This window comes from Phycomyces blakesleeanus (genome assembly GCF_001638985.1).
Source record: "Phycomyces blakesleeanus NRRL 1555(-) unplaced genomic scaffold PHYBLscaffold_9, whole genome shotgun sequence".
NCBI classification, from domain to species: domain Eukaryota; kingdom Fungi; phylum Mucoromycota; class Mucoromycetes; order Mucorales; family Phycomycetaceae; genus Phycomyces; species Phycomyces blakesleeanus.
The window spans coordinates 352,544-376,174 of record NW_017265142.1 but is presented as its reverse complement, the minus strand read 5'-3'; the positions used below and the strand labels follow the sequence as shown (position 1 = coordinate 376,174).

General features: G+C 36.9%; 6 protein-coding genes and 1 non-coding gene across 7 annotated transcripts; 2 read left to right on the top strand and 5 right to left on the bottom strand.

Annotated features, from left to right (window-relative positions):
- Positions 1-171: 171 nt before the first annotated feature.
- PHYBLDRAFT_133227 (hypothetical protein) lies at positions 172-1,797 on the top strand (the record flags this gene model as incomplete). Its single annotated transcript, XM_018429555.1, has 4 exons — positions 172-333; positions 417-608; positions 714-1,499; positions 1,589-1,797. The coding sequence occupies 4 exons, from the start codon at positions 172-174 to the stop codon at positions 1,760-1,762; spliced, it is 1,314 nt and encodes a 437-aa protein (XP_018292238.1). The 3' UTR covers positions 1,763-1,797.
- PHYBLDRAFT_30373 (hypothetical protein) lies at positions 1,791-3,799 on the bottom strand. Its single transcript, XM_018439963.1, has 3 exons — positions 3,587-3,799; positions 3,186-3,517; positions 1,791-3,097 (listed from the first exon to the last, which is right to left on the bottom strand). Exons 1-3 carry the CDS (start codon positions 3,781-3,783, stop codon positions 1,902-1,904), a joined length of 1,725 nt encoding a protein of 574 aa, XP_018292237.1. The 5' UTR covers positions 3,784-3,799; the 3' UTR covers positions 1,791-1,901.
- A 2,808-nt stretch (positions 3,800-6,607) lies between these two features.
- PHYBLDRAFT_124450 (hypothetical protein) lies at positions 6,608-7,874 on the top strand. The gene is made up of 3 exons (XM_018428992.1): positions 6,608-6,854; positions 6,909-7,362; positions 7,428-7,874. The coding sequence occupies exons 1-3, from the start codon at positions 6,616-6,618 to the stop codon at positions 7,833-7,835; spliced, it is 1,101 nt and encodes a 366-aa protein (XP_018292236.1). The 5' UTR covers positions 6,608-6,615; the 3' UTR covers positions 7,836-7,874.
- On the bottom strand, positions 7,832-10,843 carry PHYBLDRAFT_144652 (hypothetical protein; the record flags this gene model as incomplete). Its single annotated transcript, XM_018431262.1, has 10 exons — positions 7,832-8,314; positions 8,375-8,606; positions 8,689-8,817; positions 8,873-8,984; positions 9,049-9,424; positions 9,481-9,789; positions 9,863-10,102; positions 10,157-10,339; positions 10,579-10,657; positions 10,716-10,843. The coding sequence occupies 10 exons, from the start codon at positions 10,841-10,843 to the stop codon at positions 7,832-7,834; spliced, it is 2,271 nt and encodes a 756-aa protein (XP_018292235.1).
- Positions 10,844-11,128: 285 nt separating this feature from the next.
- Positions 11,129-12,697, bottom strand: PHYBLDRAFT_181146 (hypothetical protein). Its single transcript, XM_018438424.1, has 2 exons — positions 12,273-12,697; positions 11,129-12,169 (listed from the first exon to the last, which is right to left on the bottom strand). Exons 1-2 carry the CDS (start codon positions 12,510-12,512, stop codon positions 11,393-11,395), a joined length of 1,017 nt encoding a protein of 338 aa, XP_018292234.1. The 5' UTR covers positions 12,513-12,697; the 3' UTR covers positions 11,129-11,392.
- Positions 12,698-13,830: 1,133 nt separating this feature from the next.
- Positions 13,831-13,903, bottom strand: PHYBLDRAFT_t114. Its single transcript has one exon. It is a non-coding gene; the product is annotated as a tRNA-Thr (tRNA).
- A 4,363-nt stretch (positions 13,904-18,266) lies between these two features.
- On the bottom strand, positions 18,267-21,081 carry PHYBLDRAFT_133214 (glycoside hydrolase family 51 protein). Its single transcript, XM_018429554.1, has 8 exons — positions 21,040-21,081; positions 20,779-20,956; positions 20,036-20,686; positions 19,527-19,938; positions 19,163-19,440; positions 19,022-19,096; positions 18,853-18,953; positions 18,267-18,745 (listed from the first exon to the last, which is right to left on the bottom strand). The coding sequence occupies exons 1-8, from the start codon at positions 21,043-21,045 to the stop codon at positions 18,512-18,514; spliced, it is 1,935 nt and encodes a 644-aa protein (XP_018292233.1). The 5' UTR covers positions 21,046-21,081; the 3' UTR covers positions 18,267-18,511.
- Positions 21,082-23,631: the final 2,550 nt, after the last annotated feature.

The following is a 23,631-nucleotide window of genomic DNA, read 5'->3' as shown; positions in this document are numbered from 1 at the left end:
GTAGAAGAGTAAATGATTGAATTGAATAGGGAAGTAGTCAGTGCAGAGATTATTATATTTAGGATCACAGCCATAATATACGTCACAAAATAAACTCCCATTATAAAAAAAATCAGAGCTCCAATACCCTTTCCATTTCTCTTTCTCTTTCTCTTTTATTTATTTTAAATAATGGCTACTCAATCTCCTACTGAGGCAGCTCCCCGTCGTTCTTCGTTCGTTCAGCCAAAGCCACGCGCTCTTCGTCCATTCAATACCTCAGAGGTCAAAATTCTCTTGCTCGAGAATATTAATGAGACAGCCGTAAAATCTTTTTTGAAGCAAGGGTACCAGGTAATTTATCCAAAAAAAAAATTACTGTGATTCCGAACCCTACGTCAATAAAAACTACGTGGATCACTCAATCAAGGCTGTAGGTAGAGACATATAGCAAGGCGCTAGTCGGCGATGAATTGCTCGAGAAGATCAAAGACGTCCATGTGGTTGGTATCCGTTCAAAGACAAAGCTTACAAAACAGGTGTTGAATGCTGCTGTCAACCTAAAGGTTGTTGGTTGTTTCTGTATTGGCACCAACCAAGTTGATCTTCACGCCGCCGCTCACAGAGGAGTAAGTAAAGAGAAAGAAGAGACACGCTAAAAAAATAAACTAGATTAAAAGGAGAATAGGAAATTTCTACAGTTGCTTATCCATCTACTTTACGCGTCTCCGTAGATTGCAGTGTTCAATTCGCCATTCAGCAATTCTCGCTCCGTGGCTGAACTAGTCATCGGCGAAATGATCGTATTGGCTCGCCAGTTGGGTGACCGCAATATCGAAATGCACTACGAGACATGGAACAAGGTTTCTAAGAGATGTTTTGAGATTCGTGGAAAAGTACTGGGTATTGTTGGATATGGTCACATCGGCTCGCAGTTATCTGTACTAGCCGAGTCCATGGGAATGACAGTATACTTTCATGACGTTCTCCAGATAATGCCACTCGGAACTGCTAAACAAACCGAAACACTCGAGGAACTGCTGTCCATCTCTGATTTTGTGTCGCTACACGTACCCGAATTAGAAGAGACCAGAGAAATGATTGGCGAACGTGAGATCATGGGCTACATGAAGAAAGGATCCTATCTCCTCAACAATGCCCGAGGTACTGTGGTGCAAATCCCAGGCCTTATCAAGGGTCTCCAGTCTGGCCATTTAGCTGGTGCTGCTATCGATGTATTCCCAAAAGAACCTGCAAGCAACGGTAGACACTTTACAGAGTATCCCGAGCTCCTCAAGTGCCCCAATATCATCATGACTCCTCACATCGGAGGCTCTACCGAAGAAGCTCAGCGTATGATTGGTATCGAAGTATCCTCTGCATTGATCAAATATATCAACGAAGGAACTTCAATTGGTGCTGTCAACTTTCCTGAGATTGATCTTCGTGTTATCCGCGAAGATGACAAGAACACGGTTCGGGTCCTCTACATTCATCGTAATATTCCAGGTGTACTCAAGGTAAGATACTATAAAGTCTATTTGTAAACAGTCCAAAAGAGATCGAACGTATGACTCATATATGTGTATGTGTGTATGTGTATGATAAGGCTATCAACGAGATCTTTGCCGATCACAACGTAGAAAAGCAATATTCTGATTCCAAGGGAGACATTGCCTATGTTATGGCTGATATTGCCAATGTTGCAGAAGAACAGCTTCATCAAATATATGATGCAATTATCGCAACACCTGCCAACATCAGCACTCGGATGCTCTATTAATTATTATTTTTACCAATAAAACATGTATCAAGAGTATTATTCCATCTATATAGCAATTTTTTATTATGTGTACAAAAACTTCATTAAAGAAGTTGGTAGGGAAAGGAAATGATGTAGAGGTGATGAGAGATTGTGTTGCTTATTTTGATCCAATGTAACCATCTTTCTCCAAAAGCAAGATAATCTCATGGACAGCCTGAGCAATAGACTGCTTGGTGATGTCGACAGTGAGGTCAGCGTTCTTGGGCTGCTCATAAGGATCGTTGATACCAGTGAATTCCTTAATCTCACCCTTGCGTGCACGTTCATAAACACCGTCTCTGTCAAGACGCTCGCACTCGGAAAGGGGTGTGGCAACATGGATAAGATAGAAACCACCGTACTTCTCAATTTCCTTACGAGCCTTCTGGCGAGCCTCATCGTAAGGGGCAATAGGAGCAACAATAGCAGCAGCACCAGCTCTGGTCAATTCGCCAGCAACAAAGGCCTGACGGGCAATGTTGGTGTCACGATCACGCTTGGAGAAACCTAATTCGGAAGAGAGTTCCTGGCGGACGTTCTCACCCAACAACAGGGAGACAGAGCGGGTGCTCTCCTGGTTAAGAGAGACCTGGAGAGCGCGAGCAATGGCGTTCTTTCCAGAGGCGTGGAGACCAGTGAAGAAAACAGTGAAACCCTGTTGGTCGCGAGGAGGATGAGACTGACGGAGTACACGGACAACCTCAGGATAAGAGAACCACTCAGGAATGGGGAGGCCAGTCTTGAGACGACGGCGCAATTCGGTACCGGAAATGTTGAGGGTTTTGACACCCTCTGGGACTTCATCAGCGGGGAGGTACTCGTCAGAGTCAGGGCAGTAAGTGACCATCTGGAAGGGTACGATTTCAATACCGATCTCGCTTTTATACTTCTCACACAATTCCTGAGCATCATAAGGACCATAGAAATCAACACCCTGAGAGTTCTTGCCAGGTCCAGCATGATCACGGCCGACAATAAAGTGAGTAACACCGTGGTTCTTACGGATGAGAGCGTGCCAGACGGCCTCACGGGGACCACCCATGCGCATAGCAAGGGGCAAAAGACTGAGCTCGGCCATGCCGTTGGGGTATTTGGGCATCAAGGCCTTGTAGACACGAACACGGGTATAATGGTCGATATCTCCAGGTTTGGTAAGACCAACGACAGGATGGATCAACAAGTGAGCCTTGCGCTGACGGGCAGCACGAACAGTCAACTCACGATGTGCACGGTGCATGGGGTTACGAGTCTGGAAAGCAACGACACGAGTCCACTGCAACTTCTTGAAGTGAGCGCGCAACTCAGAGGGGGTGTCTAAAATTCCCAAAAAAGTTGATCAGTTACTACACACTTCAAATATACCTAACACTAGCCCTCATCCAAGTCCAGTTAATATACTTACAGCGGTTGGAGACATAGTCGTAGTGAGACAAAGGCTGGACGGCCTGAAGGCTACCACCGACATAGAATTCCTTGGCGATGGTGTGGAGATAATGAACAGCGGGGTGAGCAGAGTCATCGGCGCCAAATACATTCTTGGCTTCGAAGGACTTGTCGGGCTTGTAGACATCCTCGACTGTGAGAATGGCCAAGGGCTCGTAGTCTCTGGAATCAAGAAGAGTGATGCGTTGCTTGGGAGCAATCTTGAGGTCAGTGACTTCCTTCTGGCTCACATCAAGGGTGATTGGCATGGACCAAAGAACACCGTTGGCCAAGCGAATGTCCTTGACAACACTTTAATAGCAAATTGATTGTGGTGAGATTAATTGCTGATAGTGATTCGGTACAGCTGTGGTCGCTTACCTGTTGTAGTCCTTCTGGTTAAGGAAACCTTCAAGAGGAGAGAAGCCACCGTTAAGAATGAGTTCGAGGTCGCACAACTGACGGTCGGTAAGGACAAGGGAGGGCAAAGTGGAAGCTTCGGCACGGAGCTGGTCCTGTTTTCCTGCGTCGCGAAGGTAAAGGTCCTTGAGAATACCGCCGTGAGGTGCGTTGGCCATAGCAGAAGAATTTAAGGGGATAGAAGGTGTGTGTGTTAAAGAGTTGTAAAATTTACAAAGGCTTTTATAGTTGGAGATGAAGCGACCCAGGAACACGATTGCGCAATTCGGGTGTGTGTCCAATGAGCGGGCCGATCCATGACGCACATTAATTGAGACTCTGTGGGCTTACTGCCCATTTGCTCCATTGCTATAATCCACGATTTCCTTTTTTTTTCTCTTTTTTTTTAGATTATCGCAAGCCTTTTCTTGTCTACCGATTGAAGGCTTGTATTCTTCTCTCCCTTCTGTTTCCCTTGCAAAAACATGTTGCAATCCATAGTTAATATTATCTAATATTCAGAATATCTTATATCGAACCATGGCCTTCCAAACAAAGGAATTCGATATGTAGCACGGTCGTACATCAATAAAAAATAGGCACCCTTTACATACAGTGCTTCCACTGTCATTTGGACACATTTTTGAAAACGAAAGTCTGTATCCCTTGGTATATGATAAAATATTAGCCGGCTCAATGGGTGTTAACAGTTAATACAAAAAAAAATGTAGACAGGTGAAAATATTAAAGAACGATCAGAATGAGCTCAGCCAGTCAAATTTATTTTTGTCTATCCTTGCAGGTTGTTCAAGGTACGCTTTGTAACAATTAAAGACGTACTTGACTGCAATTGTCAGCTTTTTTAAAAAAAAAACAAAGTTTGTAGCATGTCTTTCAAAGAATAATTAAGAGTAATTGACAGCTGTAGCTGTTTTATCGCCCTAATTTTAATAATAAAAAGTAAATATTACATAATATCATTGCCTATCAAATTGTCAATGCAATTCCCAATGGATGAAAACTGGCCAATTATAGTCGTTTTAACTTTCCTTGATCTTCTTTTTTTTAAAATTTTAATCCAATAATATTTCTTAAATTATTGATTTTTCTATGATTTGTTTTCTGTTTATACAAAGTGACTGCGAATACTTTCTTTGTTTTAAACAGATAATTCAAGAAAAAGAAAGACTTACCACCCATTGAGGTACACATTCTTACCTAAACTCATGTTCTCACCAGACAAGTTGACAAACAATATCCATTCTAACGAAACCGTCTATAATTTGACAACAATTTCATAAACATTAAAATGGGCTTCATTTCCTGGAGTGATGCCACTTCGATTAATTAGCATTGGAGTTAAGACCTCGGAGTATAAATTATGTTTGACAGAAGTTGTTATTGAAGTTTGTGCCATCAGGTGAATCATCCACATTAAATCAAGCAACTCACCAACATCACTACTGAAGATAATAAGTAAAGTTGAGAAAGGCTCTTCTTCATTCGAGAGTATCTTGATCATTTTGAAATAACTTATTAAGCAAAGGTAGTCTTGTCAGTGACTCGAAAGTGAACAAAGAAGAATAAATGACCTGCCCTTTTTTGTGTGAAAATATCTGTTAAGGTACCTGGATTTTACAGATTTAGTATCATTAAAGACCGTCTTGGGTACATTCCTTGTGATATTCAAGATAATATCCGTATTTTTCTTATATATATATGAGCTAATGTAACAAATTCAACAGCTATCAAAAGCTGTCAATCAAATAAGAATTGACTTTCTGGGAGACATTGGCAGATATGGCAAAACAAAATCTAAGCATTAGGACAATTCTTATGCCCTATGAAACTCGATTAGCAATGTGGGAATAAAAGAAATAGAGCTTATAAGATATCCAGCCTTGTGGCTTTGTTTATATTTTACAGATCAACAAGAAGTTGTATCATATTAACAAGGTTAAGTTGGTCTCCTTATTGATATGAATTAATGAGATATTTTCTGCCACGATATTTTCTGTCTTTGAGACTAAGATTAGATACTCCAGCTAATATATCTACCTCTATTTATTGTTTTGTGTTTTCTGCTTGAAAAGAAAAAATTAAAAGTGCCACTTCTTCCTGCTCGAATGCCACCTGTTATCACTCGTATAACCTCTACGATATAATTTTGTAAAATATTATAATATTTATTGGTATTTTAGATCGTGTGGTATTGACAGCATCAGAATCTCTACTTTGTCCAAATACCTGTTGTATTGATAGAATCACTCTCAAAAGAACAACGCCGATTGACGGAGTTGAGGCCTGCCATGCAAATACTATTTGAGGTGGCATAACTGGTAAACAATTATAGCACAAAAATTGTTTTGCTGTATATATACCTTGCATCCTTCTACTTTCAAGCACGAGTACTTATAGAGAGAAGATACCCTTTATTATTGCAATGGAAATATAAACTTTTATTAAAAAAACTATCTTTGCTGTCATTGGAATGAAATATATAGTGTCTTTTGTTGCATAGCTATATCAACATCCCGTTAACTCCTGTCGCGTTAAGCCAAATGATTCGCAGAATTAGGTTTTCCAGAGTGTTTTATTAATTAAAATATGACTGTAAATGGTGTCTATGCATGACTTCTTGAGAGCTAGCTAATCTTCCCGTTTGAAAATGGGTAATCCCCCCGCCAAGAGTATAAAATGGTGTTGCGGTAACGTAAAAAAGAGATGTTATTGGCCAGCTCATCCTTGGGAACAATTGTTTCCCTTTCAGCGGAAACCCCCAGTTGTAAATGTTTGCTGCTGGGATAGAATTGCTTGCCAAATCGCGTTTTTTAGCGTGTGTTCCACATTCGTAGATTTAACCTTTGTTAGACATCATCAACTGCGGGATATGGTTACTGAGTACAATTAGTACTGGTTGACAAGAACGACATCATAAATCTTATAAAAAAGCTATAAAAAGACCCTATATACTTTCTTCTTCTCCTTTTTCACATTAACTCACACAAACCATGCCCGTTACCAAATTATCCATCTCCCCCTCTGCTGGCATTGATCAGTACACTCTTATCAATGAAAAGAAGACCTTGGCTGTCATGGTCCTGAATTACGGTGGGATTATCACCCACATCCTCACACCTGACAAGAACGGAGCCATAAAGGATGTTGTTCTTGGATTTGACAACTATGAGGCATACCAAAACCCAGCAAACCCTTACTTTGGCGCATTGATTGGCCGTTTTGCTAACCGGTAAACAAAAATACTTACAAACACCTATTTTCTTTTTTGACAAAAGACGTGTAGTATTGGTGAAGGAAAGTTTACTGTGGATGGCGAGAATTACAATCTGGCTGTAAACAATGGGCCGAATGCTCTCCATGGTGGTATCAAAGGGTTTGACAAGTGCATCTGGGATGTAACTGTATTATCCGAAAGTCCTGCTTCTATCCGTCTTGATCTAGTCTCTCCAGATGGTGATCAAAACTATCCTGGAACACTCACAACATCTGTTACCTACACTGTCACGGATGAAAATACTCTTGAAATATCTTACCATGCTACTACCGACAAGGATACTATTGTAAACCTCACTAACCACACCTACTTTAATCTTGCTGGCCTTGACTTGGATCCAACCATTCTGGGACATGAGGTCACAATGACAAATGATGTGAAAGGAACTCTAGCTCTTGACGAAAACTCTCTTCCTACCGGCAAGAAGTTGGACTTTAAAGATGCTCCTTGGTTTGATTTTACGGTAGGGCTTTAGCCAGTTGTACCTATTGATTTCTTACGGTAGTGTATATGTGTTTGTGTGTGTAGGGTTCAAACGCAGGCACCCCAATCGGTGCTCGCATTAACTGTCTTCCAGCCAGTCACGGTTACGACCATCCATATATCATTCATGAGGATTACAAAACTGATACTTCTTCACTTCCTCTCCGCAAAGCTGCTACAATTCACGCCCCTGAAACTGGAATCTCTCTAGACTTTGCAACAACTGAACCCGGGTTTCAGTTCTATATTGGTGGTTGGATCACCCCAGGTGCACTCACTGGCACAAAATACCAAAAGAACGCCCCAATTGGACAACACGCTGGCTTCTGTCTAGAGAGTCAGCGCCCTCCAGATGCCGTCAACAAGCCTCAATGGAGAAGCAGTGTATTATTACAAAAGGGAGATGTGTATGCAAGCAAAACACTTTTCAATTTTTATGTACGTTCTGATTAAAAAGAGCCAAGGATGGCATTACGACGTATAGTCGATTTACGTTTTAAGGGAGATGATGGACTGGGCATCGGTTCTTCGGGTGTATTTTTGCGTTCAGTGGATGATGTTCCATGTGGTTTTGTTCGAGAAAACACGCGTTTGAGAGATTTTAGTGGATTGTTATTACGCAGTATGGATGATGTTGCTTCTGAGCTGTGGGAGCTTCGTGAATTGCGTCTTAAAGTTTGGTTAATATTACTTCGAATACTATCACTACGAGTCGCGCGGCTTTTCCCACTTGTGTAGCTGATTGCAGTGCGTGACCTGCTAAGATTAGACATATTATCTTCAAACAACTCTTCAGTAGGTTCTTCTTCTGGAGTTACTAAAGGCGTGTCTTCTTTTTTAATCTCGGGACTGGATAATTCAATGTCTCCTTGTGGTGTTGTGTTATCCATCTCTGGTTCAACTTTCTCTTCGAGTATGTCTGACAAATCAAACTAAAGAAAACGTATATATATTAGATACTTTGTATAAGGTTACAGGTGGAAGTATATTACGGGAATATTAAAGCACGTATTATAGCCAGGTGCCATGCGTCTACTCCAATAGTTGAGATCGTCTCTGAATCTGTTGATAGAAAAATCCCATCTATCATCATTATTCCATAGTCGATCAGACGTTAATGTACTATTCGGATCTGGGATTGAATCAATTTCCCACTCTTCTGGAGTAATTTGATTCATGGGGACTAAGGACTCTTTTAATGCGGCAATGTCTTTATCAGATAAACTAATGAATTATGTACAATACAAATTTTGGGTTATTTTGAACGAACAAAAAAAATCTTGGCATTTGTCTTTATTTTTCTTACTATTCTTTTTCTTGGGTAGTAGGCTGGTCAGACTCCAGCTCTGCAAGCACTTTTTTGGCATCTCGTATACGCCGACAATAAGCATCGCACTCGAACTGAAAAGCGAGGGGGTTTTTCACCGAATCATATCTATAGAGGAGTATGACTTTGTTACATTATATGCTAATAACAGTATACCACCTACATGTGGTTGCAATCCAATTCAGTAAGTATACTGAAACGCACAGTCTGGGCTGTGAGCTGCCCGCGATCAGTAGCAGTATAATACAGTCCAGGATATGTTTTTGAAGCAATTACTACGTGTTACAGCCCTTGTTAATCAATGCCATTTTTTTCAAAATACTTGTAAATTTATCTTACCTGACACAACATGGCCTTTACTGGTCTCACTGTCTTCACCAACATAAATTGGCACACCATCGCATTTTCCCCACTCACCAATTCCAAAAGCACCAACCAGCATCATAGTTTCCGAACAGCTATCTTGACTTGGCTCCTCATTATCCGGTATGTCCTTAAATTGCCATTCATTCTTTGTCTTGAATTCATGTCTTAACCAATCTCTCTTTTCCCAGATTGTTTGGAATACAGGTTGTCTGTTTTTCTCATAGCTTTTAGTTAACTTATTATATGTATCCCAGATAGGGATAGCGTCACTGGAAAGAGTCCACATTCGCATTGTACCATCAGAGGAAGTGGTTGATATGTTCTCTGGGCGCAAGTTTGACCATGAAATCTACAATAATAACTTTAGTACATTACATGTACATATTGTGATTAATAAATTCTTACAGATTTGACTGTTCCTAAATGCCCATCGATTTTTCCAACTGGCAAATGACAGGACGATCGAATATCCCAAATATTAGCCATACAATCTTCACCACCCGAGGCAAGCCAATAGGGAACAAATGGACTAAAAGCAGTTGTCGTTATAGGTCGATCATGGGCATTAGGTGCTCTCCAGACTACTCCGTCTTGATGGTTTGTTGGCACACGTGTATCAATTATATTTAATGATCTTCCATCTCCAGCTGTCGCAATAAGAGAATATGGTGCATGATGAGACCAGTTTGCGCACTGGAGGTTATTTTTATCTGTCTATTAACTAGAGGTAAGAATATACTGCTTTTATATATTTATTTATTTTAAGATTAAAATGTTTATATATTACCGTTTGTATGTAAGCTGGTTTTCTCTCTTCGTTGACATCCCATATATGTAAATTATTTGCGGTAATTGATAAAAAATGGCCAGAAGGCCTATAAGATTGTGTTTCGTTTAGTGATCCCGTGGAAGATGACGAGGAAACTGGAGAAGAAGATGTTTGTCCATCCAAGTAATTTGGCGAGAACGCCACTGCTTTTACAAAGGTATTATGAGAGTAACTCGGGAGATGTCTAGAGTGGATAGTCTATAATTAAATAATCAATGAGCTGTCTGATTTGATTTATATATTGTGCCTTACTCCTTCCATAGATGGGCTGACATAGTTTCCCAGCTTTACAAATTTAGCTGGCATATCCTCATCATCAAAGTCGCCTTCAACATTGAATAGTTTGACTGTTCCTTTATTTGTACCTGCCAAAAGATGTTGACCAGACCAATCTAAGGAGTGTATAGGGGCATTCAAGCGCTCTGTTTGGAATAGCTACCAACATAGAAATATTAAATGGCGATATTTATACACACATTTTAAAGAGTATCAACTTGCTTGAAAACGTGAGCATCTAACATCATCCGTAGTCAAATAGTCTTTAACAAAATAAAGCTGTCCTATTGGATTTCCTGACCCCAGTGCAATTACATTTGTATTCTTGACATATACGCTTTATTAGTAACAGCCTTTATGACGGCAATTATATAATAGTCTCAATTTGCTTATATTACCTCGGACTGAGTCATGCAAGTAAAATAGGTTTCATTTGGGCTGACTATGAAGCAATTGGACTTGAGTCCCTTTGCTGCTCTAAAGTAATAATAATAAAAAGTTGAAATCAATTTCACCCATTGTCTTATCAACTCACGCTCTCCATCCTTCTGATAATATCCTCCAGCCTAGTGACTTTTCAAGTGCATACACAAGAGGCATGCGTTTTTTATGCTGATGAGCCTCCAGTCTAGCAACAAGACCTTCTCCAGTTATTTTAACCATGTAATAATAGTAATAATAATATAGTGTAAAGTAAAGTAAGACAAAAAAAAACAAGAGCAAGAGCAGAGAGAGAGAGAGAAAGAGAAAGGAAGAGGAATGGATCAGACAAGTTAGGAATAATCATATCATTGTAACCATTGTTTCTCTGAATCTTTATTGATTTCTTTTACCGCCGGCGATTGTTAACAATTTTCATGCTAGTCTAATTATGCTTCGCCTTCTCGAATGTTGTGTTTTTTTAATAATGGTAATATACTTGTAACTCTACAATTACTTCCGTTCAAAAAAATGTTAAGGGGAATTTATTTCTATAAAAAAAAAGAATACTTTGGCTTCAGTGTAATGTGTGTACACATGTATTACAAAGTTGTCTATACACACCAAAGTTTGTTTAAAAAAGTTCAAATTCCACGTTTAATTGCGTAGATTATAACAAAGCTAGCGTTTGCATTCATAATATATAAGGAGAATCCAAATCAAGTCAAATAAGTCTAATCAAATGAATTCTTCGGTTATGAGTATTAAGGGGGGCAGGGAAGAATGGTATGATCAAGGTAAGACGAGGCTTTCAAATGTGATATCGGTTATTTGTGAACTGTACAGAGTCTCCAAGTTTATCAAGCGCTCTTTTTCAGCATATAGCGACTTGTAAGCAGTCTTGATAGTCACCTCCGATACACCCGCAACATGAGCGATATCACGTGCAGTTTTAGGTTGCCGAAATAGGTAAGACACCAGATAAATACATGCAGCAGCAACCGAAATAGGTGATTTTCCGGCCAGAGTACCAAGCTCCTTGGCTCTCTTAACAAGGTCGACACCAGATTTCTGGACGTAGTTGGGTAATTGGAGGTTAGAGCAGAATCTCGACATCAAATCCTCTGAGTTCATGATGGTTGTGTTTGTCTGTAGCTTAGACTGCAAGGCCTTGTAGCATCTTCCAATTTCCTTCTTAGTCACACGGGTCAATGCACAGATCTCGCGGTATGTACGTCCAACATTCTCTTGACGACAGGCAATAAAGATACATGCTGCTACAATAGCGTCGCTGGACTTTCCTCTCAACAACTTCTCGTCCTCTACTCGCTTGTAGAGCTGTTTTGCGGTATCGCTCACCAATTTTGACAAAGAAATCGAGTCGCACATTGCACTGATCTCCTTGTAAATCTGAACAAGGTTACGCTCTCCCCTGACTGCTGTAGCTCGCCCATGAACTCTGTTGAGATCCCTAGCCGCTCCAGTCCCACCGTCTATCCGTGAGATAATTGTGTCCAACTGGTTGCCGTCCAACAAAGGATTGGCAGCTGCACCTACTCGAGACGGGTCCTACAGAGACATGGCCACATTGAATTTAATTTAATTTATAAATTAAGCCTTTCCTATTATTTAAAAAAGAAAGCACGAGCGAGATGTTGTCATCTATACATACATCTCCCTCATCGTTGGCAAATGTTCGCCATTCTGAGCGAGTATCAATAATACGATCGCCAAGCACAAGTCCGCATTCACCACAGACAAGATCCCCAGATGCGAACTCTTCAACAATTTGAGGAGGATCAACACGGCAATCAGGACATATAAGCTTTACACTGAGGTTTGGATGGAATGGCTGGGAGCCTGCATCTACTTGATGTGGCTCTCGCAATGGGAAAGGAATGGCTGTCGTCATCTTTTTCACAATCTTATTCTTTTTTGTGTCTTGTCTTTTTAATTATTCTTTCTTTCTCTCACAAAGATGAACTGGTTAGAAACAAAGATTTCTCAAAGAGATTGGAATAGAATGATATTGGGGAGATGCCTTTTTTGAAAAAGAAGTTTTTTTCTTTAAAAAAGGGGGGCAGTGATGAAGAAGTAAAAAGGGAAGGGAAAGAAGTAAAAAGAAACAACTAACAAAGGAGCACCTGCTGCGGCATTTTTGTTCACTTGCGTCAACCTCCGACACCACGAGGATAGCCACCGTGACAGCTTGTCCTGCCCAAGTCCATTTTTGTCCCTATTTTTTTGTTACTCTCCTTTTTCTGAAATCGCCAAACATCTGTTAAAACATGTTCAAACGTGCAGGAAAAGAGCTTGCTAAACAAGCAATTCACACAGAAGACTATAATGAAGAGATTGAACTGACCGAGGAACGACTAGCTGGCGTGTTTTCAGGATCAGAGGACGAGTCCGACGAGTCCGACGATGAACTTGTTATTCCTGCAAATTTCGGTCGCGAAAAATACTTAAAAGCCGAAATTGATGCCGATGAATCTGAAGACAATGCCTCGGATGACAACGGAAGTGACATTGAACTTAATGACGAAGAAGAAGAAGAAAGTGAAAATGAAATTGAAGGCGAAGAATCTGGCCCCGTTATTTATTCATGCAAGATTTGCCCCAACAAACATCTAAAAGTTGAGAGACAAGTAGAAATTCACTTGAAGAGCAAGGTAAGAAAAACTCTGGAATTCTTAAGTTGAAATTTTTCTAATCGTCTGTTTTTAAACAAAACATTGATAGGAACATAACCGACGCTTAAGATTTTTGCGAAAGCATGGTCTTGAATCGGACGACGAAATGACTGAACAACAAAAGGCAAGACTGGAAAAATCTAAAGAAAAGAAAGAAGAAATCAAAAAGCAGAGAAAATCCAAAGCACACCAGGTAAGGAATTGGATGATAAGGTGTTGCATTATATGGTGTTCATTGTGTTAATTTGTTCCACCCTTTTTTTAGAAAGTAAAGGATCACCGTAAAGAGCTGAAGAGAAAGCGATGGGAGCTTCAACAAGCCGAAAAGGCAGCAGAAGAAAAATTGAAAGCAGAAGCAGAAACAAAGAAAGAAATTAAGCCAAAAGCACCTGCCTTCAAAAAAGCAAAGATTACAAAAACTACTACTGTCAAAAAAGCGACTCTGAAGAACACAAAGGCAAAAAAATAATTCTATGTAAAATAAAATAATAAAAATGTAAAATATTGTTCACAAGTTGTGAAGTTAATCAAAATAACTGCCTACTATGAGAATTGAACTCACGACCTTCGCTTTACGAGAGCGACGCTCTGCCAACTGAGCCAAGCAGGCAACTGTGATAAATGGGCCATTTATGTATAATGAACAAATTAATTTAGTTTTATATATTGACATTTTATATATTTTTATTTTTATATATTTATACTTAATTATAGAATTATATTATACAGTCAAAGCTTGATATAGTCACTATGAATGAAATTGGTGTGGCTGCCACTAATGGTAGTGGATATGCCACTAATTTATTTTAATCAACCAATCAAATTGGTTCTAGAGTTTGATAAAAATATTAAAAAAAGTTGAAAAAGATAAAGTTATATTTAAGAGCAAAATAACATAATAGAAATGTCTTTTTTTTACATTTATATCATATAGAGAGTATAGCAATTTGATTTATTTATTTTTTATTTGAAATCATAAAACTTTTTTTTGTCTCATTGTCAAGATTGTTGTATTTTGACAATACCACTAATCAATGTGACAGACCAACTATCTTTTCTACTATGTTGTAAATGAGTATTGACTACTGCTGTAATTGAGAATAAGTCTGAAGGAAATAATATAAGGCCTCAGCTATTTCAGTCAAAGGTGTCTACCGATTACTTTATTATTTAACACACAGGTTTAGCATGCATGATAATGATTATATTTCATATGATGATATCATCATAATATGGGATACATCAGTGGATTATTATAAGCATAATTATAACTCATAAACACATTTACTTTCGATGTTAATACTGCATTAGGACTACACACATTTATATAATTAATTATACATTAATTATCCCAAGATCACGTTGCTCTGATTAAGGCTCAGATAGGATTGATTACCTGACCTCAGTCATATAATTTTCCCAATCCAAAACAATATAAATAGTAGTAGTTCAGTGTAGGAACCTGGTCAAACTTTGATATAAAATCCTTTCTCAATAAACAAAACCTACACAAGTTCTCACGAATCTTTGTTCCTAATCTCAAATCTTCAATTCTTCCTCTTAAAAACTTCTTCAACTTCAACCACCACAACACACTAATTTACCAAAAGTGTAGGATTTAAATTGATTTTTTTTATATTTTATTTTGCTCGAATTTTTACTTTGCATTTATTTTTCCCTTTCTACGTAAATGAATATCATCTTGAAGTTATTTTTTAAGATGATGGTGAATCTCTATAGCTACTTTATACATCTAATTTACATAACTTGCTCTCTATTTTATTTTTATCTGTTTTAATTTGCTAAAATAAAAGTATATTTTAATTATTGAAAAAACAAAAAGTTATTTTTTATTGCTTGTGAGAGGAGTAAGACATATTCCTGTTACAATGACAGAGGCTCGTGTTGACTTTATCCCAAGAAAAACAAATAAGATACCGAGTGCAACTGCAAGGATAAATATACTGATAAACTATCTGTGGAAAAAAAACAGAAGATAGATATCAGTGTATTCTTAGAAGAGCAAAAGCTCATTCAACTGCAGTTTCACATGTATATAAGGCAATGCTGACATATTATGTGCGAAGACGGCTGTTGTGGGGAGAAAATAAAGCAAAATATAATATAGACGAAAGAATTCGTGAGAACTTGTGTAGGTTGTTTATTTCAAAAGAAAAGTAAAGAATGATAAAATTCGATCGTCTTTCTACACGGAACTATCTACTGATATTTATATGTTTTTCTAATTTGTAATTCAGTGTGTGCTTAAGTAATCTTTATCACGATGAGTCATATTCTAGGAGTATTGTTCTTCTGGAAAGATCCGGAAAGACCAATTGATATGATACTTCTCCAGTCAGATCAGTCCAAGAGTTTTGGTAAAGAAGAGCATTTATGCTATTGGTAATATTTTAGTATTCCGACCCAGATACTCGGGTAATGTTTCATAATATTAGATAGTTGTAGTTGTAGTCTCTCAATTAAGTATTTGTATAATAAAAGAAATATGTAGATGAAATATAATGATGCCATATATATAATGTATATGTATTTGTATATCCCATGTCATGGTGATAATAATAAATAATCAATTATGTGTATGATGATCTGTGTATTAGATAATATCATAAAGGGAGATCCGTTTGACTGGAATAGCTGAGGATATTATTTTATCCTTCAGTCTTACTCTCAGATTCAGCAGTAATCAATACTCATTCACAACAACGGCATTGTAGAGACAAACTGAGGAAGATTGAATAGTCAACAAAAGTTGTACTACTCTTTGAGACTTGAGGAGTTAATTTCGAAATACTAGTTTGCTTTATACAAATTCAGAGATCAATGAGTTGCTGTTCTTCTCCTTCAAGAAGTGATAAAGGCTGAACACTAAATGGAGAAGTGACAAATCATACATATTAAATTTAGTGTCATGTAAGATATTTCATTAATACTTTTCTTTATTAAAAAATATGCTGGCAAAGTTAAGCAGAGAAGTTCAAGAAGAAGAGTTGAGATATGTATAGATTGTTCAAACGTAAAACTTAATACACTGACTAAAATATATTTTTAAAAGTAGCCTTGGTGAGGCAGAAAGTAGTGTGGCAGCCTCACCACCAAGAAGAAACATGCAGAGCCATCGAATTTATTTATTTTTGAATTCCCTGTTATTTCCATCTTCCAGAACAACAACAAAAAATTCTCTTTACAATCACCTTTTTTTTAATAAATGACAAATCAACTCATTTCCTCTACTTTCTTCCATTGCTTTTCCTGTAATCACATTCAAACAACATGCACCGCTCAAACTTCAAGACACTCTTGATATAAAATTACTACAATTGTGCTTTGATTAAAAAAAAGACTAATGCAACTAGAAAAACACATTTTTTGCAGTTTTTTTTCTTTCAAGCAGCTACTATATAATACACTCTTGACTTCCTTTCACAAAATACAGCCAATGTAAGTTACAGTCTTACTAAAGTGATATTGTATAGGATATATTAAACAATCTGGCTAGCTATCAATCAGTAGGTGCATCTAATTACTTGGGGCTTGTGCTACAGTATGGTAGCCACAAGACAATCTTTGAATGCAAACAAATTATAAGGGTATGCTTATGGGGCTATGTGTATTTACTTTATACATTAACTTATTTTTGTAGACTTTGACTTTAATCACAATTACTTGAAGCTGTTAATGAGCATACTTGAGGTAATTACAAAAAAAAATACTTTTAAGTACGTATATTCATAGTATTCTTTACTTTAGCTTTACACAACACTGGAATAGGATTGCTTAAACGTTCTTTCAATAGAAAAGCATCAACAATTATAATTCATAACGAAGAATCCCGTCATCCATAGCTGATATATCTAAAGATATGTATTACTCGTATAACTAATATATGAGTTAGTATATGTGCAAGATATATTGCTAGTATTATTATTAAACTTATATATGCATATGTATCATTATATGCCATGTTAAAGACATAGTATACTATATTATATTATATAGTTCATCGTATAGTCCATTGTATATTTCTATTATATATTCTGTTGTATATCCTACTGCGCAGCAAGCGTATGAATAAAAATAAAATCCATCAAATTTACCATCAAATTTTCCATATATGGATTTACTACCATACTTTTATCACCCATTTTTCCATATATGAATTTACTACCAATTTCTCTATATACAGATTTACTACCATACTTTTACTACCAATCTGTTTGAAATTAAGCCAATCAAACATACTGCTTTACTATTCAGTAAATTAGTGGCAATACCACTATGATTAGTGGCAAGCATAGCTCATTTACCACCAATTTCTCCTACTTTAGCGTAGTGTGGCCAGCCACCAAATTTCATGCAAATTAGTAGTATTGTCACACCAATTTCATTCATAGTGATATTAAAGCAACACCTTTTCTTTTGGTAGCATTCTTTTAAGCAGAATATATATCTGGACGTATAGAGATTTATATATTGCACCCAAAATTCCGAGAAAAAGATTCATATCTCGCGATATGTGAAATAGAAAAAGTTTTTTGAGCTCTTTATATCGAAGAGAGAAATCACACAAATATATTTCTGCAAAAAATGTAATCAGAACTTCTTGTAATATTCTCTTAAAGTAATTTCACCCCAACTAGCTTAAGCAAATAATTGCTTTTCTATTCACATTTATTATATTAAAAAAGTTGGTAAATACTCAAATTATTCAAATTATTTAGGAAAACATATTTTTTGCTTAAGAGCGTATTATTTTTTATAGGAATATTTTTCAAGTGTAATTTATGTTGATATTTATGAAGTGTATATAATGCAAAGGTAAAAGTGAAAATAATTTAATTTTACACCAAAAAAAAAACTAAAATACACGCTGTTTATGAGTATTTAAGTAGAGTTTCAAACAGGCTATCTTTTGCAGTTTAATAGCTATATATATTCGGATTTGAAAATAATTAAATAGAAGAGACATATTCTTGTTTATTTTTTAAAGTAGATGATATCTACATGTTTGAAAATAAGAAATACAATTTAAAATTCCTTTTTTTTATATAACATTCCCTCAGTTTCTTTACTGATTTTGAAACACACTTTTTTTGGAAGCTTTAGAAATTTAAAGTTTCTTTAATAAATAAATAATTAATTAAGCAGATAGAAGAATAAATAGTCGGTATATTTTTCAGGAAGTATTCCAGGAAATAAACTACATGCGATGCAAAAGCAATACTGTAGCAGAATAGGGGGCAAATGTGTAGTTGAAACCAGTCGCAGACGTAAGAGAGAATACAGATTCTTTGATTCCTACTGTATTTGGAGAGCTAGCAGAGTTGGTATCCTCCAATCCACCAGACACTACGCGAGCAACTCCCTGGGAATGAACACTGGCACCTTTGAGATTAATACCGATGGTTTGGGAAGAGCTACCAGTGTTGACCATCTAAAAATAATGTTTAAATATTTTAAGTTCATTAGATATGATACATCCCAATCAATTGACCAATTAATTTACCAATTAATAATAAGAAAAGCAAAAGTTGTATTTACCTTTACAAATATTTGCTTAGTAGACTCCTTCGAACCAACGACCCAGTAAAGAGGACCAAAACCACCATTAGAGGCGTCCACTTGAAGAATAGTGTCGGCACCTAAGTTTTAGAGAAAGTAAGCACACATATAAACAAGCCCATAAAAAAGCATTATGTGGTCAACATACGGTTGGCACTCCACAAGAGTTGAATATAATAGCTGGGAGTACCCCAGACGATTTCTGTGTTGAAGCCAACAAGATCTATGGATATATACAAGTTCTTTTTCAGTATATTTGAATTATTAAAAAGTAGTAAAATGATCTTACCAGGGTTCCACTGTGTCTGACCATCACGGTTCAAAAGAGGAGCATAGGCAATCATCTTGACCAAATCGGAGTTACGCTCCAAACCTGTCATGAATACAGCATCTGCTAAAGCAGCATCCAAATTTGCAGCAGAAGCACCGCAGCATCCCTGCGAGTTTGTACCAAATTCACCAACAAAGATATCTGATCCGCCACGAGCATAATTATCATAATGATTGAATAAGGCAATCATTTCCTTTGATGTCAAGTAAAAATGATCGTCCAAAAGGTCATAAGGTCTTAAGAAAATTGTATATTAAGAAAAAAGCCAAGATTAATATAATGTTTTGCTTTACTTTAGTCTATCTTTATGTATGCAGATTACCTTGATGTTTGTGGACCTGTAGAGATAAACTTCTTGTCAGGATAGACCTTCTTAATAGCATCATAAAAGGCTTTGTAACGATAGTCGTAGGTTGTGCTGAAGAAATCTTCATTTCCAATCTCAATGTATGGGATATCAATGGGCTCTGGATGACCATGCTTTGCTCTAAGACTGCCGTAAGTGGTGGAAGTACTACCCATCAAATATTCGAGTTCGTCCAAGACTTGTTGAATGTATGGCCCCAAATTAGCTTCGGGAACACTGGACGTATCCAAAGAGTAACCAGCGTAGACACCGAGAACAGGAACCATATTCATGTCTTCACACATGTAAACATAATCCAAGAGACCTTGTCCATTGGTGTTCCAGTAACTCCAATCTCCAAAGCGACCCTTGCGCTCCTCAAGAGGACCTTTTTTTTTAGAAACGAATAAATAATATAATAAGTAAAGAGAATCATTGAACTAGCCTGCCTATGTTTTTCTTCGTTTCTTTCAACCAAAACTTACCAACTGTTTCATTCCATTGCCAGCGCTGAGGAATTGACTGTCCCTCAAGATTGTTTCCACCAGGGAAACGGAAGAACGAAGGTTGAACGGCTTCAAGAACATTACCAATATCAGAACGGATACCGTTTTCTCTGTCCTTATAGGTCTTTCCAAAAAGCGAGAACACATCAAACCAAACAGATTTTCCAACAGCACCTGAAGAAGCCACAGACACAACAAACTTATTGGTAATGGTTGTAGTGGTTACGGAAGGCTTGAGGGTTACAGTAAATTTTTGATAAGCTCCGGTCAGACCAGAAACAGAAGCGCTAGCAAGGACGGTGCCCGAGTTGGACTCAATAGATACAGTGAGTGGGCCAGTGAAACCCGAGGTTGCCTTTGCGAAGAATGTAGCGGTGTAGGATTCTCCTGGCTGGACTCTAAGACCCCACCAGCCTTCATTGGAAAAGCCAACACGAGAACTTGCGCTCGAAGTCGTGACATCAAGACGCAACGAGTTCTTGTTGATCGAATTGAGAGGATTTGCGGTATCCAGCGTGATAGTGGCTGAACCAGTATTTTGCTTTACTAGGCTCCAGTGGGAAAGATCAGCAGCTCCTCCAGTGTCTCCGGCCTGGAAGTTCCAATTACGAAGCATCTGCCCGTAAAGACCTAGTATGATAAGACCCACCCCACAAAAAGAGAATGTCAATGTTTTGATCTTGCGGATGATTGGTAAAAAGAGGAGGAAAGGAGATACATACCACTGTCGCCAGAATAATTAATATCTTCATACATGAAACCATACAAAATTGGAGAGCTAGAGTTTCCGGCAACATCATTGCGAATTGTAAGAGACAAAGCAGAAGCTGTATTGACAAATGTACTGGAGATGCACAAAAGGGCAGCTACAGCGGATAGGCTCAAACTGGTGGAAGAGATCTAAAGCACAAACGAGACCCATTGCAATTTTATTTTATTTTATTTAGTTCGTTAGATATAATTCCAGTGAATTTAATTCATACCTTCATTGTTATTAGAATATTTGCAAGTGTCAATTAAATGCAAGGGTATAATTAAAAAAAAAGACAAGAATAATCGCTCTACTTATATATGAACGCTTTTGTCTTTTTTTCTGTAGTTTTTACTGTTGGGTTTCCCAAAATTTACCGTTTTTCTCACTATCAGGGTAAATATATAATATAGTCTTTCTTTATTTTCTTTTTAAAAACAGTTATTTTGCTTTACAAGTAAACTTACGAGCTTTAATTGGAGCCCGAGAACCTGTGGTAAATTGTGAAGGCTATTCAGGTACATTTCTAGCGTATTCGGAAAATATGATCAAAAGGAGTATTATGCAATTTTTGGCTATCTTATTGAAAGCTTGACTGTGGGAAATTACAAGGCTCCCATTCTTTTTTGTTTTTTAAAGAAAAGACATATTTGTGTCAATATATGTAACATATGATGCTTTGTAGTAGTACCCAAGCTACCAAAAGAGAGTAAATGTGAAGCTGTGCGGGGGGCACTCAAACAAAAGAATAAAAGAATAAAATAAAGCCAAGCACAATAACATTGTATTTGGCATAGCTTTGTACGTTCCTCGGCTCCATGTTTTAATTTAAAAAAAATGGAGAACATGACATGATTTCTGAGCATCTTTATGTTAATCTTGGTATATTCCACAATTAAGTATATATATAAGCTAGTTTTATAAGTGAATATGCGTACGAAATCAGTTAATATCCAATGATTCTTAGTACATTAATATAAAGTAACTAGCATATGTAGAAGCTGTATACATACAAAAGATACAGGGATAGAAGGCCATGATGACTGTATAAAGGCAAAAGTGATATTATTTTCCGCCATATTATCCGAAAGTAAATGGTAACCTTCTCCATAAAAATTATAATAGGTTAAGAACAGACTGTGTACCTTGAACCACATAATGCCACAATGTACGAGGACACATTATACAAAGTCTTGTTAAGTTTTCTAATATGATTGGACGATTAAATTCTCGGAAAATTGATTTTAAAGGCTAATAAAGTCTCGATCGTTGTGGGTACTCCATTCAAGAGCAAATCATTGCAATTACTCGGTAAATCCCACCACTACATAATGTAATGTTTTGCAACCCCCAAATCTAATAATAATAGTAATAATGTATTTTATAATGTCAAGGCGAATACGTATCACAAACATATCATTAGTCATATTCTCTCTCTCTCTACATATTTTTTTAATACGATAATTTATTCAAAATAACTGACAGACTTGAGGATATAATTAATTAGCGTAGTTTTTATTTTGATCTGAAGAATAAAATAAGATTACACTTCAGCTAATGGTGTACAAGATTGGATTTATACTCTTTAAAAGGGTAAATTTTACTGAATTTTCCATTGTTGGCTTTTTTATTTACTTGTAAGAGCTACACTATTTTTCTGAGAGCTAATGTTGATATAAATTAAATGTTTAGTAAGAAAATAAACATAGATATATAGCAATACAAAGATATTATATTCAATATTCCTCCAAAAAAAAACATATATATTATGGCTAGATGAGTGCCCGTGGTTTAACCTACGAGAGTCCTTCTTTATTGATGGATTAATCTCCTTGGTACGAGGGAAACGCATGAAGAATACCTATATTTTGGGAATTCTTATTACTCCTTTTTCTTATAGATTATTCTCCGTTAATCATTAAGCTTTACTGCTGTACGTGGGTGTTGTACATAAATAGTTACTCAAGGATGTAGTCAACTTTTCCAAGTACTATAGGAGAAATTCATTTTAAGTAGGAACTTTATTTGCTTTAGTTCATGGCCACCACCCCCTTGTATTTAAAGTGCTTATTTATTTCAAAAACAACAACAACAGGACACACACACACATACAGTAAGAGAGATAAAATTAAATGGTACACTAAACAAAGGGAGGGGATTACAGGATATTATTTTGGAGAGTACAAAGTCCATCAAATATAAGCATAAAATGTATTTAACCGTAACGTTCTCATACACCTTTCCATTCATTCTTTAATTACTAGCTTATTAAAAAAACTCAAAAGTGAAAAAATAAAACAAAACATAGGCAAATTTAGTAGGAGAACTTTGCGAGCGTTTTTGGAGGGTTCAGATATTATTTTAAGGCTAAAATTTTGATTAAGTAATACTTTTACTCATTTTTATATGTTTCGATTGCAATATTTCTTATTTATTTTTTTTGGTTATTATAGTTCAGAAATAAAGGCACCTTTTCAACAAATCCCACTTTTGCCTCATCATGCTTTTATTTTATTTTACAATTAACGCAAAGTACCCTGTATTTCCCCCATTCCCATTCCTACTGCAGTACAGAAAATAACAACAATAAAATATATTACTAGATAGTATAAAAGAAAAGTGAAGGTTGAGAAACTTGTTGGTTTGACAAAAATACGAAACGAAAAGCTGGTAGTATTATTGATTCGACTCAACGTTTGAAATTGCTTGTTTTGAAGCAAGAATACCTGAATCCTGGTCTTTAGAATTTAAAAAGAACTTTTATAAATTGTCTTCCGTTTAAGCCCACCTCTCTCTTTATTTTTCTTAATTGCAAATATGAATC

Bases quoted from the DNA above. Each gene is read 5' to 3' on its own strand.
- PHYBLDRAFT_30373 (XM_018439963.1), bottom strand. From the start codon at position 3,783: ATGGCCAACGCACCTCACGGCGGTATTCTCAAGGACCTTTACCTTCGC. The intron at 3,518-3,586 runs GTAAGCGACCAC...TTGCTATTAAAG, and splicing joins AACCAGAAGGACTACAACAG to TGTTGTCAAGGACATTCGCT. The intron at 3,098-3,185 runs GTAAGTATATTA...TGGGAATTTTAG, and splicing joins CGACTATGTCTCCAACCGCT to ACACCCCCTCTGAGTTGCGC.
- PHYBLDRAFT_124450 (XM_018428992.1), top strand. From the start codon at position 6,616: ATGCCCGTTACCAAATTATCCATCTCCCCCTCTGCTGGCATTGATCAG. The intron at 6,855-6,908 runs GTAAACAAAAAT...AAAGACGTGTAG, and splicing joins ATTGGCCGTTTTGCTAACCG to TATTGGTGAAGGAAAGTTTA. The intron at 7,363-7,427 runs GTAGGGCTTTAG...TTGTGTGTGTAG, and splicing joins CTCCTTGGTTTGATTTTACG to GGTTCAAACGCAGGCACCCC.
- PHYBLDRAFT_181146 (XM_018438424.1), bottom strand. From the start codon at position 12,512: ATGACGACAGCCATTCCTTTCCCATTGCGAGAGCCACATCAAGTAGAT. The intron at 12,170-12,272 runs GTATGTATAGAT...ATGTCTCTGTAG, and splicing joins TTGCCAACGATGAGGGAGAT to GACCCGTCTCGAGTAGGTGC.
- PHYBLDRAFT_133214 (XM_018429554.1), bottom strand. The intron at 18,954-19,021 runs GTATGTTGACCA...TCTAAAACTTAG, and splicing joins ACTCTTGTGGAGTGCCAACC to GTGCCGACACTATTCTTCAA. The intron at 18,746-18,852 runs GTAAATACAACT...CATTATTTTTAG, and splicing joins CTAAGCAAATATTTGTAAAG to ATGGTCAACACTGGTAGCTC.